We start from the raw sequence: 14,809 nt of genomic DNA, 5'->3' as shown, positions 1-14,809 counted from the left end.
CCTGAGCTCACCTCTCACGGGGGGGGGGGGGGGTCTGGGCCTAGGATCAAAGCCCTCAGAGGAGGACAGGTGCGGGAGTGGGGGCCATGGTCAGGCCTAGCCAGGTGGGAGCAGACCTGGGCTTTCCAGGGCTGAAGCAGGGGTGCGGGCTGGGCCGAGCTATAGGCTAGGTGAAGAGACTCCAACATCCTCAGACCTCCCACCTCCCCTCTAGCTCCAAGGGAATGGGAGATGGGGTGCCTGGGAGCAGAGAGCCCTCTCATGCCCCAGGAATGGGCTCACATCCCCTCTTTGGTGGCCCGGGACCCGGTGGATCCACGCATTCTCTCATTTCTTCAGTGACTCGTGCCTGTGGGCGAGGCAGTTGGGGGCAGGAACTGCATGTGGGTGCTTGCCCAGAACCGGGGAATTCAGATGCTCCTGCCATATGGGGTAGGTGTTTGGGGACCAGGCACAGCAGCAGGAGACGGAGGAGCTCTCCTGGATGTAGGGTTGGGGGTAGTCGGGGATGGAGCCCAGGTCCCAGAGGCGCCCCTGAATAGAGGTGAGCTTATTTCTTTGCAGCTAGCCGAGCAATGGACCAAACCCTGTCCACGCTGGACCCTGGCGCCCAGGGCGGCTCGCACAATGGCCCTGGCCTTGTCCCTGTCTGTGAACCGCGGCTTCCCAGGGTGGCTCACTGCCCCTCCACCGCCGCTCTTCAGGAACCTTCAGGGGCCCCTCTGGGCTGTCCGGGGGAGGCACGATGCCAGCGCTCCCCCTCGCGGGGGTTGGGAAGGCAGGAGAGAGGCCAGCGGGATGGAGGATGCTCAGGAGAAACACGAGACCCAGGAGGATGTGAATCTTTACTTAGAGAAAAGCAGCAGAGCTAGAAGCTCAGGGGGCAGGGGGCATCAGCGAGGGGTCCTGGAAGCAGGGACACGACCACATATGGGAGAGCGTCGGGCGAGGGCGGTCACAGGTGCCGGCGGGGGGCGCTGCCAAGACAGAAGGGAGGAGGGGCGAGAGCGGGCGCTGTAAGGCGGGCACACGACCCCCACGTGCGTGGGAAGAAGCGCACGGCTGAGCCCCGCCCCCACTTCCCGTTCACGTGACCCGCCCCCATTCCCCCCGCCCCCAGCACGCCTACCCGGGCTGCAGGTGCGGAGGCCATCACTGGGAGGCCGGGGGCGGGGCGCTGCCTGCGGCCTTCGGCGCCGCCTCTTTCTCTCCCAGCGCCGAGGCCTTGCCAGGGGGCTCGGTGGCCGCCGCCCCTGCCGCCGCCCCTGCAGCCCCTGCCGCCGCCGCCGCGCCCGCCTGGGTGGGCGCCTTGGGCCCCTCCTTGACGGCGCGGTAGCTTTCCCCCCAGGCCGAGGGCGTCTCGGTGCCGTGCTTGCGGCTCAGCGGGTAGGCCCCGATGGCCGCCAGGATGCTGCGGTGGCGTTCGGGGTCCATCTCGGTGTAGTACATCTCCAGGGTCAGCGGGGTGCAGATCTTGTGCTGCGGGAGGGGCGGGTCACGCGGGGGGAGGGCGGCACCGCAGGGGACTTCCCTCGGGTGGGGAGGCAGCCCACCTCCCATGCGTCCACGGGGACGCCCCCGTGGGACCCTCGCTGGCACTCTGCCCAGCGGTATCCACGCATGGGAGGGTCTGGACTGCCCCACTCCGCACCCGGTCCCGCAGCTCGCCAGGCCTTACCCGAAGCAGGAAGCCGTCCGGGCAGGTGAACTGGTCATACCAGATGGCCTTGTACATGATTAGGACACAGCCCAGGAGCGCCATGGCAAAGGCGATCATCCGCGCTGTGGGCAGCTGCAGGGGCGGGTGGAAAGGAGAGGGACTGGTGGAGGGGTTGTGAAGCCCCTGCAAGGGCCAGGGCAGCCGTCAGGGGCTCGCGGGCCTCTGTCGGCAGAGCTCTTCTAGCTCCGAACAACGGATGAAAGGGGACCGGGCCGGTCTCACTGATGAAAAGCAAAATGCTTTAGAATGGTACACGCTAAAAATAACAAAACCATCACTGAGTGAACTTATGGCTAAAAAAACAGGGTGGGAAAAATATTAGCCAGATACACAGCAGAAATGACTTTCCACTGTACGTACAAAACCCAGGAGTCACTAAGGAAGAGACACATGACCCACTGGGAAAATGGGGGCACGGCAGGGGCAGGCGGGGCCGAGTGGCTCACGGCAGCATCTCTGAAGGCAGCTGCCACTCTCACCCACTTTAGAGCAGGACGAAGGTCTCTGAATGGGGTGAGAGCAGGCCAGTGAGCAAGGGGGCCCAGTCAACCTGGCTCAGAGTATGGGCACCCGTGTCTGCAGCTGTCCGCTCACCACCTCCCCTGCCCTGAATCCCCCTGGAATTGACTACTGGGCAGCATGGGACTGGGAGGGTTGGGTTACCCTGCGCCCTTCCTCTGGGTGGTTACAGGCCAGCTTCTGGGCCTCCAGGTCGGGAAACTTCTTTGGCTGGTCCGGGGAGGACAGCTGGTATTCTGTTTGTGTCTTGATAACCACCTGCGGAAAGAGATGACCCAGGAGGACCCTGAACTGGGAGGACTGGGGGGGTCCAGGGGTCAGCTGCCCAGCAGTGGTGTGGGTACTGACCAGCTGCCAGGACTGTCTAGTGCCTAGGCTCCACTGGCTACAAGCCAAGGGAAGGTGGAGGCTGAGTGCCTCTGGGCCCTGGCAGTCCTGGGGCCCGGCCACACCATAGATGGAACCCCTCAGTCTGCTGGCTCCCTTCAGTTCTAAGGGTGTCGGCTCTCCCTGCCAGGAGCTTCTCCTGTAGCTGTTCCACGTCATGGCTCCCTCCTCCAGGAAGTCCACCCCGACTTCTCTGGCTCACAGTCTCGAGACCCCTACCACATGGGGCCCAGGCAAGTACAGTCCTATGCTCTGAGTGATCCCAAGGGGCAAGCACTGAGCCTTCCCACCTGTCTGTTGAGAACGAGGTCCAGAACTGAAGCCCACCCAGATCCCTGAAGAACTGCCCTCGGCCAATGGACAGGGCACACCTGGCAATGCCTGGAGGTTCCCCCACTCTCATGGCCCCCGGCCAAATGTTGATTGACATGGGTACAGATGGCTCCCCCCGCCCCCACTGGGATAACTCCTGATGCCAGAGCTCAGGTGGGTTCAGGCAGGGCTATGCCAGAGCTGAGCCTGCTTCCTACAGATTCCTCCAGAAAGCTGCTGTCCCTCAGTCATTGCCCAAAGACCCTCTCTCGGGCCCACGGGAAGGGTGGGCATTTTGGCTTGCTGAGCCCCTGCTGGGCAGCACCATGGGCTGGGCACTGTCTGCAGGATGGTGTGTGAGTCCCGACAATCGCCCTTCGGCCAGTTCACTGCAGTTCACAGGTGAGGACAGGGTGACCTGGGTGACCGGAGAGCCGATCAGGTCACACAGATGGCTTGTGCCCAGCTAGGGTTTTGGCCCAGCCCGGCCCTTCCTCGGCTTACTCTCCTGAATGTTGGGGGGAGTCCACATCTAAATAAAGCTTACCCTACTGCCCTCTATTCCCAGGGCAGACTGAGAAGAGCCCTTCATGCCGGCCCAGGCACTCACCTGGTCAGGGAATGGTGGCTGGAGCTGGCTGACATCCAGGGGGCTGATCAGAGGGACGCTGTCCGTGGTAGCCCCGTCCTGGTCCCCAGGGTCTTTGCCCGGCTTCCCGGAGAAGCTGCAACCCAGCTTCACCATGGTGAACGTTGGTCCTTGTCCTGTCCAGAGGTAGACACAGGTTACTGACCACTCACCACCTAGCAGATGTCCATGCCAGTTTGTGAGGGAGCGAGAGGGCCCCAGGCTGGCCCCAGCGTTCCTTATGCCAGAGCCACGGTAGGCCGTGCACAGACAGACCAACATCCCAGGACAAAGTGGGCATGTTCAGCTATAGGCTTCTAGTCACTTGCCGCCGTCTGCTCTCCCTCGGGGCCCCAGAGCCATGTACCGGATGATACCTCTGACCTGCGAATGCCCAGACACACAACCCTGGCAGAGTCTACCATTAGCCAGCCTGCTCTAGTGTACGTTCTAAGGGAACTATTGTGCTCAATGAAAATGACCCCATCTGGGTGGCTCAGTCAGTTAAGCATCGGACTCTTGATTTCGGCTCAGGTCATGATCTGAGGGTCCTGGGATCAAAACTTGCATCTGGCTCCCTGCTCAGTGGGGAGTCTGCTTGAGATGCTCTGTCTCCCCCTGCCCCTCCCCCATCTCTCTTTCTCTAAAATAAATAAATAAATAAAACCTTTTAAAAATCATCTGATCAATTTCAGTAATATCTGGAAAAGTATTTGACAGGATTCAACATCTGCTTATTATTTTAAAAGTCTATTGGCATCCAAGGGCAGAAGGACACTTCCTTAATCTGATTGATAAAGGCCATGCACAAAAATCCCTACATATTGAATGTGATATTGAATGTGAACAGTGAAAGCTTTGCCTTTAAGATGAGGAAGGAGATAAAAAGGCCTTTTATTATCAGTTCTATAAGTCACCGTGCTGGAGGTCTGAGCCAAGCTGTGGGGCAGGAAAAATGGGTAAGAGATAAAAGGCCTGGTCGAGATCAGGTAATACTCTCACTGTTCACGGATCGAACACTGTGTGTGGAAAATCCACGAGTCTACGGATCCATTACAAAGATTGAAGAGTGAGTCCAGCGGGGTTAGGGGTCATTACAGTTCTATGTATCAGTGACAAAAAATTAGAAAATACGTTTTTGAAAGATTCCATTTAAACGGTATTGGAAATATCAAATGCTCCAGAACAGACTTAAGAGAAATGGAAAGGAATTCCATATGGAAAATCATGGAAGACCTCAGGCAAAACATTGACTAAGACAAAAGGAGACCCAACTTCCTTAGTAAGTAGAGAACAAAACGGTCACGGATTTTGGAAGGTTCCAAGTTTAAAAGTGTCATTTCCCCCCAAAATGTATCTAGAATCAATAAATACCAATCAATAGTCCCACAGAATTTGTGTGTGTGTGAACTTGCCAAGCATTGTAATTTTATACAAAACGCAAAGGGACAAGAACACATGTGACATCTTGTAAAAGAACAAGGGGGGTTCGTCTGCCAGGCATCCAGCTCACACAGCCATGTGGCACTGACGTGTGGTGCACTGAACCCCGTGTGACACACCCCACACACAGCCCATGGATTTACGACAGAGATGCCGTGCAAAGCAGGGGGCATGGCCACCTTTTGATAAACAGATGTCCACACGGAAAACAGGGCCCCTAATCCCTATGTCCCAGCACACACAGAAATCTACTCCAGGTGGGTAACCCTAGGTTGGGAAAGTATCTTGAAAATAAAACAGGAGAATATTTTCCTGGTCTGGGGGAGGGAAAGAGTTCCTTGATATGAGAAAGATGTACTAACCATAAAAGGACTACATTAAAATTAAGAACTCCCGCTAATCAAAACATAGTCTTCAAAGAATGGAAACAGAAAACAAGACCGGAGAAGATATTTGCAACATGCAAAGGACTTGTGGGCTCAACAAGAAATGTTCAGGTCCTAACCCCTGCTACCTGTGAGTGTAACCTTACTAGGAAATAGGCTCTTTGCAGATGTGATCAAGTGACGACGTCATACTGGATTACATGGGCTCTACCCAGGGACTGGCGTCCTCACAGAAGGGAGAAATTTGAACGCACACAGGGAGGTGGTCACATCAAGATGGAGGCAGAGGTTGGAAGGGTGCGTTCACAAGCCAAGGAACACCTGGGGTCAGCAGAAGCTGGGAGAGGCAGGAAGCATCCTTCCCCAGAGCCTCAGAGGGAGCACAGCCCTTCCCAATTCTTGATTTCTAGCTTCTTGTCTCCAGAGCCTGTGAAGGAGTAAACGCGTGCTGTTTTAAGCCACCCCACTGCGGTGATTCCATGCGGCTGCCTGAGGAAGGCAACACAGGGCAGATGGCTATGTATGTACACAGCCTGTAAAGAACAGCTCAAGTTGATAAAGAAAAAGATAGATAACCCGGATAGAAAAACGGACGGAGAAGGATTTCAAATGGCCTCGAATACTCAAACGGTGCTCTCCCTCATTAGTCCATGAGGGAGACGGATTAGAACCAGTTTAAGGAGAGGTACTGAAGCCCATCCAAACCCAGGAGAGTTCAAGGAGCCAGAGACGCCATGCAGGGGGTGTCGACTCGCATAGTCTACGCAGGTCAACCCTCCCTCCAGGGTGGGCACCCGGCCAAGAGACGGGTGTGCAGGAACGTGGACAGCAGCGCTGTTCCCACGGAAGCACACACCACCACGCGTGATCAGAGCAAAGCGGGTAAATCAGCGGAGGCATTCCTACCGAGGGAAGGGTCGCAGCCGTATGCAAGCGCCGCCCGAGTCCCGCAAAACGAGGTTAGCCAAGGAAGCCAGGCACACAGGCAGGTTCAAGAACAAGCCAACTCTAACTGTAACCATCAGGAACCAATCGCGGGCAATTAGGGACACACTGGGGGGGGGGGCAGACCAGTTAGTTGCTCCTGTGTCTGGAGAGTCTGGGTGGTGTGCCGTTGGGCACGGGAGCGGCTCCAGGGACAGGTGGGGATTTCTAGGCTTCTCTTGGGTGGTGGATGACTGGGGAGCACCTACCTGAAATCACTAGGCTGCACGTCTGTTTTATGTCCTCTTCCGAATATTCATTATATTTTACAACAAAAAAGAGTTCAAATTAAACGAAACCAAAACCAAAGGACAGCAGGCAGAGGCACAGCTACCCCATGCCCTCCCCCAGGATTTGGACCCTGATGTTCGCCTGAACAGAGAAGATGAGCCCCTTGGCTCCTGGGCCCTGGCTGTCTCTCCAGTCCCTTCCTTGTGCTGACCGAAGGGCAGAGCCCCTGGGGCTGTGCCGCCCTCCCTCGCCACTGCCTGCACCCATCCCACAAACACTGCTGGGCCTCTGAATCCCCAAACTTCCGTCCTCTCACTGTAGCAGCCCCACCAGCGCAGATGCCCACCAGGCCCTAGCTGACCCAGTCTCTCACACCCCAGAGGCCAGCGCAGGCAGGGTGGGAACACAGAGGAGCTCCCACCCAGAGGCAGAGGCAGAGGCAGAGAGAGGCCCAGGGTGGAGAGTGTGCAAGGTGCTGGGCAGGGAGGTCAAGGCTGGGTAAGACAAGCGGGGAGGGGTGGCCAGGAGCAGCACTGTGGGGCAGGCAAGAAGCAGCCGCCTGGGCAAGAGAGAGGCACCCCCATCGTGGACTTCCTGGGCGCTCCAGGGAGGAAGGTCCCATTAGGGCCCTGAGCTGGGGCCCTTCCTTGGATTTAGGCGCCTGGCCCAGGGCCCTTACAGGTCAGCAAAGCGCCCCCAACTCCCAGTCCCTGGCTGGAGGGCTCTTCCTGGGGAGAGTCGGGCTTGGCTGGGGAGCAGCCCGAGGAGGCGGGCAGGGGGACTCACGGACACCTCCGCGCCTGCCCCAGACCGGCGGGCAATGGGTTATTCTTTAGGCGGATCATGCGGACGACGTCCGCTCTCTGGGAGGCAGAGATGGACAAGGAACCATCGGAATACAGATATAAAGAGGTCGGGTTTTCCAGCGCGAGGAAGAAAACGGCTCAGAAGCGCAGGGAAGGTGCCCCGGAGGGAGGGACTGACAGGGGACCTTAGGGGAGGGGCGGGGGAAGTGGGGCAGCAAGTGCCCAGGGCTGGAGGGGAGCTTCGCAGGGGCGGGAGAGGTGTGCCATTCCAGGGGGAGGGGGCTGGAGGCCTTCTGGCAGCAGTGTCCCCGCGGTTCACAAATCCAGCCTGTGCTTTACAGAGGACAGCGCGGAGGCGCAGAGCGTGTGGCCGCCCCGCAGCCCCGCAGCCTCTTCAATCTCGGGTTGGTGGCCACGCCCGCCGGAAGGCTGGGCCCGGGTCAGCCTAGCCTCCCCACAGGCGGCCTCTCCTTACAAGGAGCTCCGCCTCTGGGGTCCTCTAGGAGCCAAAGCCGATCTCCAACTCCTCCGACAGGGCGTGACGTCCATGTTACGTCATTGCGGGTTTCCATGGAAATAGAGCCGGGGATGACACATCTTCATGAAGGAAAGGAGCCATTTGGGGCCTTCTGGACTCTCCGCGTCCGGTTCCAGGCCTCATGCCCCAGGCAGAATGCTGGGGAAGGGGCTGGGCTGCATGTGGGACCCCCTCCCCCGAACATTCATTGCCCTTGCTGAGTCATGGGGACCCTTTGGGGAGGCTGGCTGGGTTCATTCACACGACAGACACAGAACTCCATGGACTAGGGGGGCCGCCCCTACTCCTCCCACTGGCCCCCCTCCCTCCACCCTACTCTGAAATTGTGTCTTCTCCAGCGGGTCATCTGCTCCCCACCCGCTGTGGGCTCCTGGGTGCGGGCGGTGCATGCGCCTCTCCGACATTTGGGGAGGGGGCGCGGGATGGGCGGTGAGGCTGTGCTGATGGACCGACGCACCGATGGAGAGGCGGGACAAGGGCCCTTAGCCCAAAACGCTGCAGATCCGCGGGTCACAGACTCGCATTCACCGCCCCCCTCGTATGCTGCGTCACGCCGACGGGTGCGCGCCAGTGCGCACGGGCGCGGGCTTGTGCGTGCTGGGTACGAGCGTCCTGCGCGTGTCGAGAGCGTGCACGTGACTGCGGAGCGCAGGGCACTGCGTGCTTTGCTGAAACCCAGCGGAGCACACGCCTCCGCCCCCGCCCCCGCCGCAGCCCCCACCAGAGGCCCTGCAGGCCGGTCCTCGGTTTGGCTTTTGGTTCAAGGGTAGGTGAACTGCGAGCGCCAGCCCAGCCCTGAGAGGGAAAGCGCAGGTTTGCACCCAGCTTTGGCTTCCCACACACCAGCCACCTGTAGCCCCGCGTCCAGGGGCTGTGGCAGGTGGTTCTGGAGAAATACCCGTATGCCTGGCTCCTGGCCACCACGCAGCTGCCCCCGCCACAGTCACCCCGCTCTCGGTGCCAGCAGGTCTTCTCAGCAGATCTGGTTCGCCCGACGCCTTCTGCCTCGACGCTTCTCCCCCACTCCGCCCCCCACCCGCCCCCACTCTCTCCCACCCTCAGACACAGCTGAACAGGTTCTGGAACTGGCACCCCCTCCCTACCTCGGGGACGCCCACCTCCCAGCGGCTCTCTCAGACCATGGTGAGGGAGCTGATGTTCAGCAGTCCGACCCCCACCCCAGGTGCCCCGCTGTGCTGAGGACTGGAGATCCGGGCAGCCGTCGGGTCTGTGCAAGGCTGGATACCTACGGTTCTTCCGGAAGGTCCAGGCAGCGGCTCACCCCGCGGAGGCCCCCCCGATCGTCAGGGAGGCCTGGGGACAGCACCCCCGCTCCGGTCAGCAGAGACCCCAAGGAAGGACCCTGGCTCGACCTGGCCGCCATTGGGTCAGCCGCAGTGCCCCCCTCCCATCCCTGCACACGCATCTCGCACACGCATCTCGCACACGCACCTGTACACGTACCTCACACACCCGTGCACACTCCCCTGCACGCCCCTGCACACACTCGGCCCCCCGTGCCCCCGCTCCACAAGGAGAAATGTGGAAATGGCTCACAGGCGGCTCCAACGGGCAGCTGCTGCAGGATGCGGTCGCAGGACGAGGATGCGGAGGAAGGATGCGGTTCCAGACGCTTCGCAGCCGGGGCGGGGCGGGGGAGGGACCGAGCCGAGACCGAGGCTGCTGTTGCCTGGGAGACGCGGGCGGAGGGAGGGGAGCACTTGCGTCTGCTGCCAGGGCTGCACTCCTACTGTGCCCCCCCCCATCGGAGCTGTGCGGGGGAGGGGGGGCATAGACTAACACGCACACCTCACACACTCACACCACCTCACTGCAGGGGGGCAGACGCCCTGGACAGCTGAGCCTTGGCTGCTCCTTGGCCTGGGGGTATCCAGGCTGGTCCCCACGACCTTGGTCAGGTGCTCAGACTTTCCTTCTTGCTCCCCTTGGTTTGGCCTTCATGCCCCCAGAAGAGGGCCTCCTCATGTCTCAGCGCCTGAAGTCCCTCGGCCTCCAGCTTTCCTAGGGCGATCCTATCCTTCTTGGTCAGTGTTGTGCCCCAGCACCTGCGTGGTACCCCCATAAAGAAGGTGCTCCATAGGTGTTTGTACAGCGATTGAGTTGGGGGGCAGCTCAGCCCGGCTGGGGTCAGGCTCCACATCCCTGGCTCCCAGCTGGTGGAAGACAGCAAGGAAAACAGCATGTTATCAGTGATTGGTCCCTTCTGCTGTTGAATAGTGCCCCCACGGTCCCGCTAGGATCCCTTCTATCCACTGATGGGCACCTGCCCTGTTTCCAGCTTTGTCTATGGTAGACAGTGTTGCTGGGAACATCGTACCTGTGTTTGTGGACATTGGCCTCTCTTCTCTGGGTAGGTACCTAAGAGGGGAATTGCTAGGTCAGATGGTAGCTTACGTTGAACTTTTAAAGAAAATGCTAACCTTTTTCCAAAGGGGTAGCACCATTTTACGTTCCCACCAGAAATGTATGAGGGTTCCACTCTCTCCGCCTCCATCAACACTTGTTATTGTCTGTCTTTTTTCTAATAGCCAACTAGCCACCTGTAGTAGTCAGCTAGGGCCACCCTGAGAGTGCCACAGATTGGGTGGCTAAACCACAGGAATCTGGTTCCTTACAATGCTGGAGGCTCCAAGCCTGATACCAAGGGCAGGGTTGGTTTCCTCCGACGCTTCTCTTCTTGGCTTGTGTTTTCGGAGGGTCGCCCCTCTGTGCGTGTCTGTCTTCCTCTCCTCTTCTTATAAGGACACTAATCAGAATGGATTAGGCCCACCCATATGACCTCATTTTTTCCCCCCAAGTTCATTTATGTAAGTAATCTCTACACCCAAATCGGGGCTCGAACTCAGGACTCCAAGATCAAGAGCTGCGTGTTCCCCTGAACCTCATGTGACCTCATTTTAACTCAATTATCTCTTTAAAGACCTCATATCCAAATTCAGCCACATTCTAAGGTGCTGAGGGTTAGAACTTCAACATAAAAATTTTTTGGGGGGGGACAATTCTCCTCTAACACTGACCTAGTGGGCACGTAGTGATATCTCACTGTGTTTTGAACCTGAATCCCTAATAACTAATGGTGCTAACTAAGCGTCTCTTTATGGATTTATTAGCCACTGATATACTTCTGATGAAATATCTGTTCAAAAGTTCCAAATAGTTTTCATTTGGGTTTTGTCTTATTATTAAGTTGTAAGACCTTTTTATATATTCTGGATACAAGTCCTTTATCAAATACAGGGTTCACAAACAGTGTCTCACAGTCTATGATTTGTCTTTTCACTTTCTTGGTGGTGTCTTTTGAAGCACAAAAGTTTGTTATTTTCATGAGGTCCAACATCTGTTTTTTTCTTTTATCTACCATGCTTTTGGTCCATGCTTTTGGTGCTGTATTTAGGAACTGTGTACCTAACCCGAGGTGATGAAAAATTTTCTCATTTTTTTTCTTCCGGAGCTTTTACAATTTTAGCTTTTACGTTTAAGAATGATGCATATTTTTTAAAAGAATGATGGATTTTGTTTTTTTTTTTTAAGTAAGCCCAGCATGGAGGCCAACGTGGGGTTTGAATTCAGAACCCTGAGTTCAAGATCTGAGCTGAGATCAAGAGTCAGACACTTAACTGACTGAGCCACCCAGGTGGCCCTAGAATGATGAATTAAAAAAATATTTTATTCATTTTGAGACTGAGAGATACAGAGAGAGAGAGAGAGCATGAGCAGGGGGAGAGGCAGAGGGAGAGGGAAGAAGCAGGCTCCCCAGTGAGCCAGGAGCCTGACCTCAGGATCATGACCTGAGCCAAAGGCAGATGCTTAACCATCTGAGCCACCCAGGCGCCCCGTAGAATGATGCATTTTGAATTAACTTTTGTGTGCAATGTAGGTTATAGGTCTAAATTCTTTTGTGGGTTTTTTTTGGCATATGGACATTCACTCATCTCAGCACCTTTTGTTGAAAACATTCACCTTTCCATATCAAATTGTCTTGACATCTTTGTCAAAAATTAGTTGTCCATATATGTGTGGGTTTATTTCTAGACCCTTAATTCCATTTCACTCATCTATTATCAATCCCCATGCATGTGGCACACGCTTTATCACTGTGGCATTATAGCGAGTTTCGAAGCGGGAGTAGTGTGTGTCTTCCAACTTCGTCCATCTTTTAGAAAGTCGTTTTGGCTCTTCCGAATTTTTTGCCTTTTCACGTAAGTTTTAGGATCAGCTTGCAGATTTCTACAAAGAATCCTGCTAGGAATTTGATAGGAGTTGCACTGAATCTACAGATCAATTTTGGGAGAGCTGTCATCTTAACAAAATTGAACCCTCCAAGCCATGAACACGGAACATTTCTCTGTGTATTTAGATCTGTAATCTCTCTCAGCACTAGTCTTGGGCTTCTTTTGTTAAATTTATTTATTAGTATTTCATTGTTTTCAGTGCTATCATGAAGGAATTTTTCCTAATTTCAGTGAAATTGCTCACTGCTAGTGTATAGACACAACTGATTTTTGTATGTTGATCCTGTATCCTGAGATCTTCCTTAGAACCTTCTAAATATGGGATCACAGCCTCTGCAAATAAAGACAGTTGTACTTGCCCATCCGAGTCAAGCCTAGTTTTCTTCGTTCTCTTGCTGCCCTGCCCGCTCTCGACAGCGCCGTGCTGAATAGCGCCGTCATCTCAAGCCCAGTCTTCAGGAGGAGGCTGTCCATGTTCACGGAAATACGGTGTTTGCTGTAGGTGTTTTGTACGTGCCTTTTTCTCAGGCACGTTCTTAGTTGAAAGCTTTTATCATAAATGGGTATTGGATTGTTTCAGATTCTTTTTCTGTGTCTGTTACAATGACCACATGTTCTTTGTCCTTCATTTTATCAGTACAGCGTAACATATCAATTCATTTTTGAATATTAAATCAATTTTGCATTCCTAAAATAAATTCCTTTTTATGTGTTTTAGTAGTTTTAAAAAATATTTTTGTTTATTTATTTGACAGAAACACTATTAGGGAACACAAGCAGGGGGAGTGGGAGAGGGAGAAGCAGGCTTCCCACCCAGCAGGGAGCCCTCGATCCCAGGACCCCGGGATCACGACCTGAGCCGAAGGCAGACCCCCAACGCCTGAGTCATCCAGGCGCCCCGTGTTTTAATATGTTATTAAGAAATTTTTGTCAGTGTTCATGAGGAATATTAGCGTATACTTTTCTTTTCCTTGTAATGTCTTTGCCTCTGGAGTCAGGGTGACTCCGGCCTCCTCGGAGCCTTCTGGGCCCTGGCACAGTCCGCTAAGACGGGGCTGCAGGCCTGTCCTGTCCTTGCTGGGAAGTCAGCGGTCAGCCGGCTTGCCGGGGCTCTGCCAGGCATGGTTTTTCTCTTGCTGTCCTCAAGAGTTTGTCTTTGAGTTTCAACAGTTCAGCCGTGATATGTCTCTGTTTTTACCTAGTTGGGGCTCATCGAGCTCGTTGGATCTGTAGTACATGCTTCTCTTCAAGTTTGCAGTGGTTTTTGCCATTCTGTACTGAAATATTCTTTCTGCCCCTTTCTCTCCTTCCTCTTGCTTTGGGACTCTGTGTCTGTATGTGTGCATATGTGTGGTGTCCGTGCATGTGTGCGATGCAAGTATATACACGCATCTGTGCGTGTGCACGTGTGTGTACATACAGATGGGACATGTATGTGTGTGCTTGACACTAGTGGTCTAACAGATCTCTGAGATGATGTTCATTTTTCATCTTTTTTGGTCTCTTCAGATTGGATAAATTCTGTGGATCTGTCTTTAAGAGCTGATCTAACTTAAAGATATTAAACACTCAAATGTGGGGCGCCTGGGTGGCCCAGCGGTTAAGCGTCTGCCTTTGGCTCAGGGCGTGATCCCGGCGTTATGGGATCGAGCCCCACATCAGGCTCCTCCGCTGGGAGCCTGCTTCTTCCTCTCCCACTCCCCCTGCTTGTGTTCCCTCTCTCGCTGGCTGTCTCTATCTCTGTCAAATAAATAAATAAAATCTTAAAAAAAAAAGAACTTCTTTTTAAAAACAAATAAATAAATAAATAAACATTTAAATGTGTCTTCTACTAAACCCTCTAGTGAATTTTTAAATTTTGGTTATGGTGCTTTTTAATTCCAGAATTTCTATATGATTCTTTAAAAACTTCTGTTTATTGAAATTCCTTCAGACATTTCATCATCCTTCTCTTCAATTCCTTACGATGGCTTCCCCTCAGCTCTTGTCCGCCAAGTCCAGCACCTGGGTCCACTCACAGATGCTCTCCAGTACCTGCTTCCCCGAATAGTGCTCACATTTCCTTGTTCCTTTGCCTGTCTTGTAATTTGTGGTTGAAAAACACGTGTTTTAACTGTCTCATCAAGGGAACAAGTGTGCCGTACTGATGACAGAGGTTAGTGGTGGGGAAACAGGGTGAGCCAGACGGGCTGTGTGGGGGCGCTACTTTCTGCTAGATTTTTCTCTGTACCTAAAATTGCTCAAAAAATCAAATCTCTTCATTAAAAAAGCACCAACAACGAGATGCCTTAGACGATCTGTTGTAGCTGCTTTGGGTTCTGGTTCCCTGAGGGTGACGGTCGTTTGTGGAGCAATCTCCAGCCTGGGTCTGCACACTCTTTCTTGCGATGCGCACACTGACCTCACTCGGGACCTTTCCCTCCTTGGCTCTTTGACGCCTGGCTTCCCGTGGGTCACTCCTGTGTCTACACTGCTCACGGCTGTGCTCGGTCGGGCAGGGGGGTTCCGCTCTCTGCTGATGGTTGAGAGCACACAGATATGTTGAGGCAGTTTTTCTTTTTTTTTTAAAGATTTTATTTATTTATTTGACAGAGAGAGAGAC

At 54.6% G+C, this 14,809-nt stretch overlaps 1 protein-coding gene across 4 annotated transcripts; it reads right to left on the bottom strand.

Moving 5' to 3' along the window:
• Nucleotides 1-826: 826 nt before the first annotated feature.
• On the bottom strand, nucleotides 827-9,601 carry CALY (calcyon neuron specific vesicular protein). 4 transcript variants are annotated; one of them, XM_087862514.1, is made up of 7 exons: nucleotides 9,512-9,601; nucleotides 9,201-9,268; nucleotides 3,549-3,703; nucleotides 2,384-2,497; nucleotides 1,679-1,792; nucleotides 1,130-1,479; nucleotides 827-977 (listed from the first exon to the last, which is right to left on the bottom strand). In XM_087862514.1, exons 3-6 carry the CDS (start codon nucleotides 3,681-3,683, stop codon nucleotides 1,153-1,155), a joined length of 690 nt encoding a protein of 229 aa, XP_087718640.1. In that variant the 5' UTR covers nucleotides 3,684-3,703; nucleotides 9,201-9,268; nucleotides 9,512-9,601; the 3' UTR covers nucleotides 827-977; nucleotides 1,130-1,152. The 4 variants fall into 4 exon arrangements, with proteins under 4 accessions (XP_087718640.1, XP_045665358.1, XP_087718639.1 ...); XM_045809402.2 differs by having other exon boundaries at nucleotides 9,205-9,268; XM_087862513.1 differs by lacking the exon at nucleotides 9,201-9,268 and adding an exon at nucleotides 5,542-5,822.
• Nucleotides 9,602-14,809: the final 5,208 nt, after the last annotated feature.

This window comes from Ursus americanus, chromosome 6 (genome assembly GCF_024610735.1).
Source record: "Ursus americanus isolate L20-20 chromosome 6, mUrsAme1.1.p, whole genome shotgun sequence".
Lineage (NCBI taxonomy): Eukaryota > Metazoa > Chordata > Mammalia > Carnivora > Ursidae > Ursus > Ursus americanus.
The sequence above is the reverse complement of the archived record's forward strand: the minus strand, read 5'-3'. Positions and strand labels throughout refer to the sequence as shown.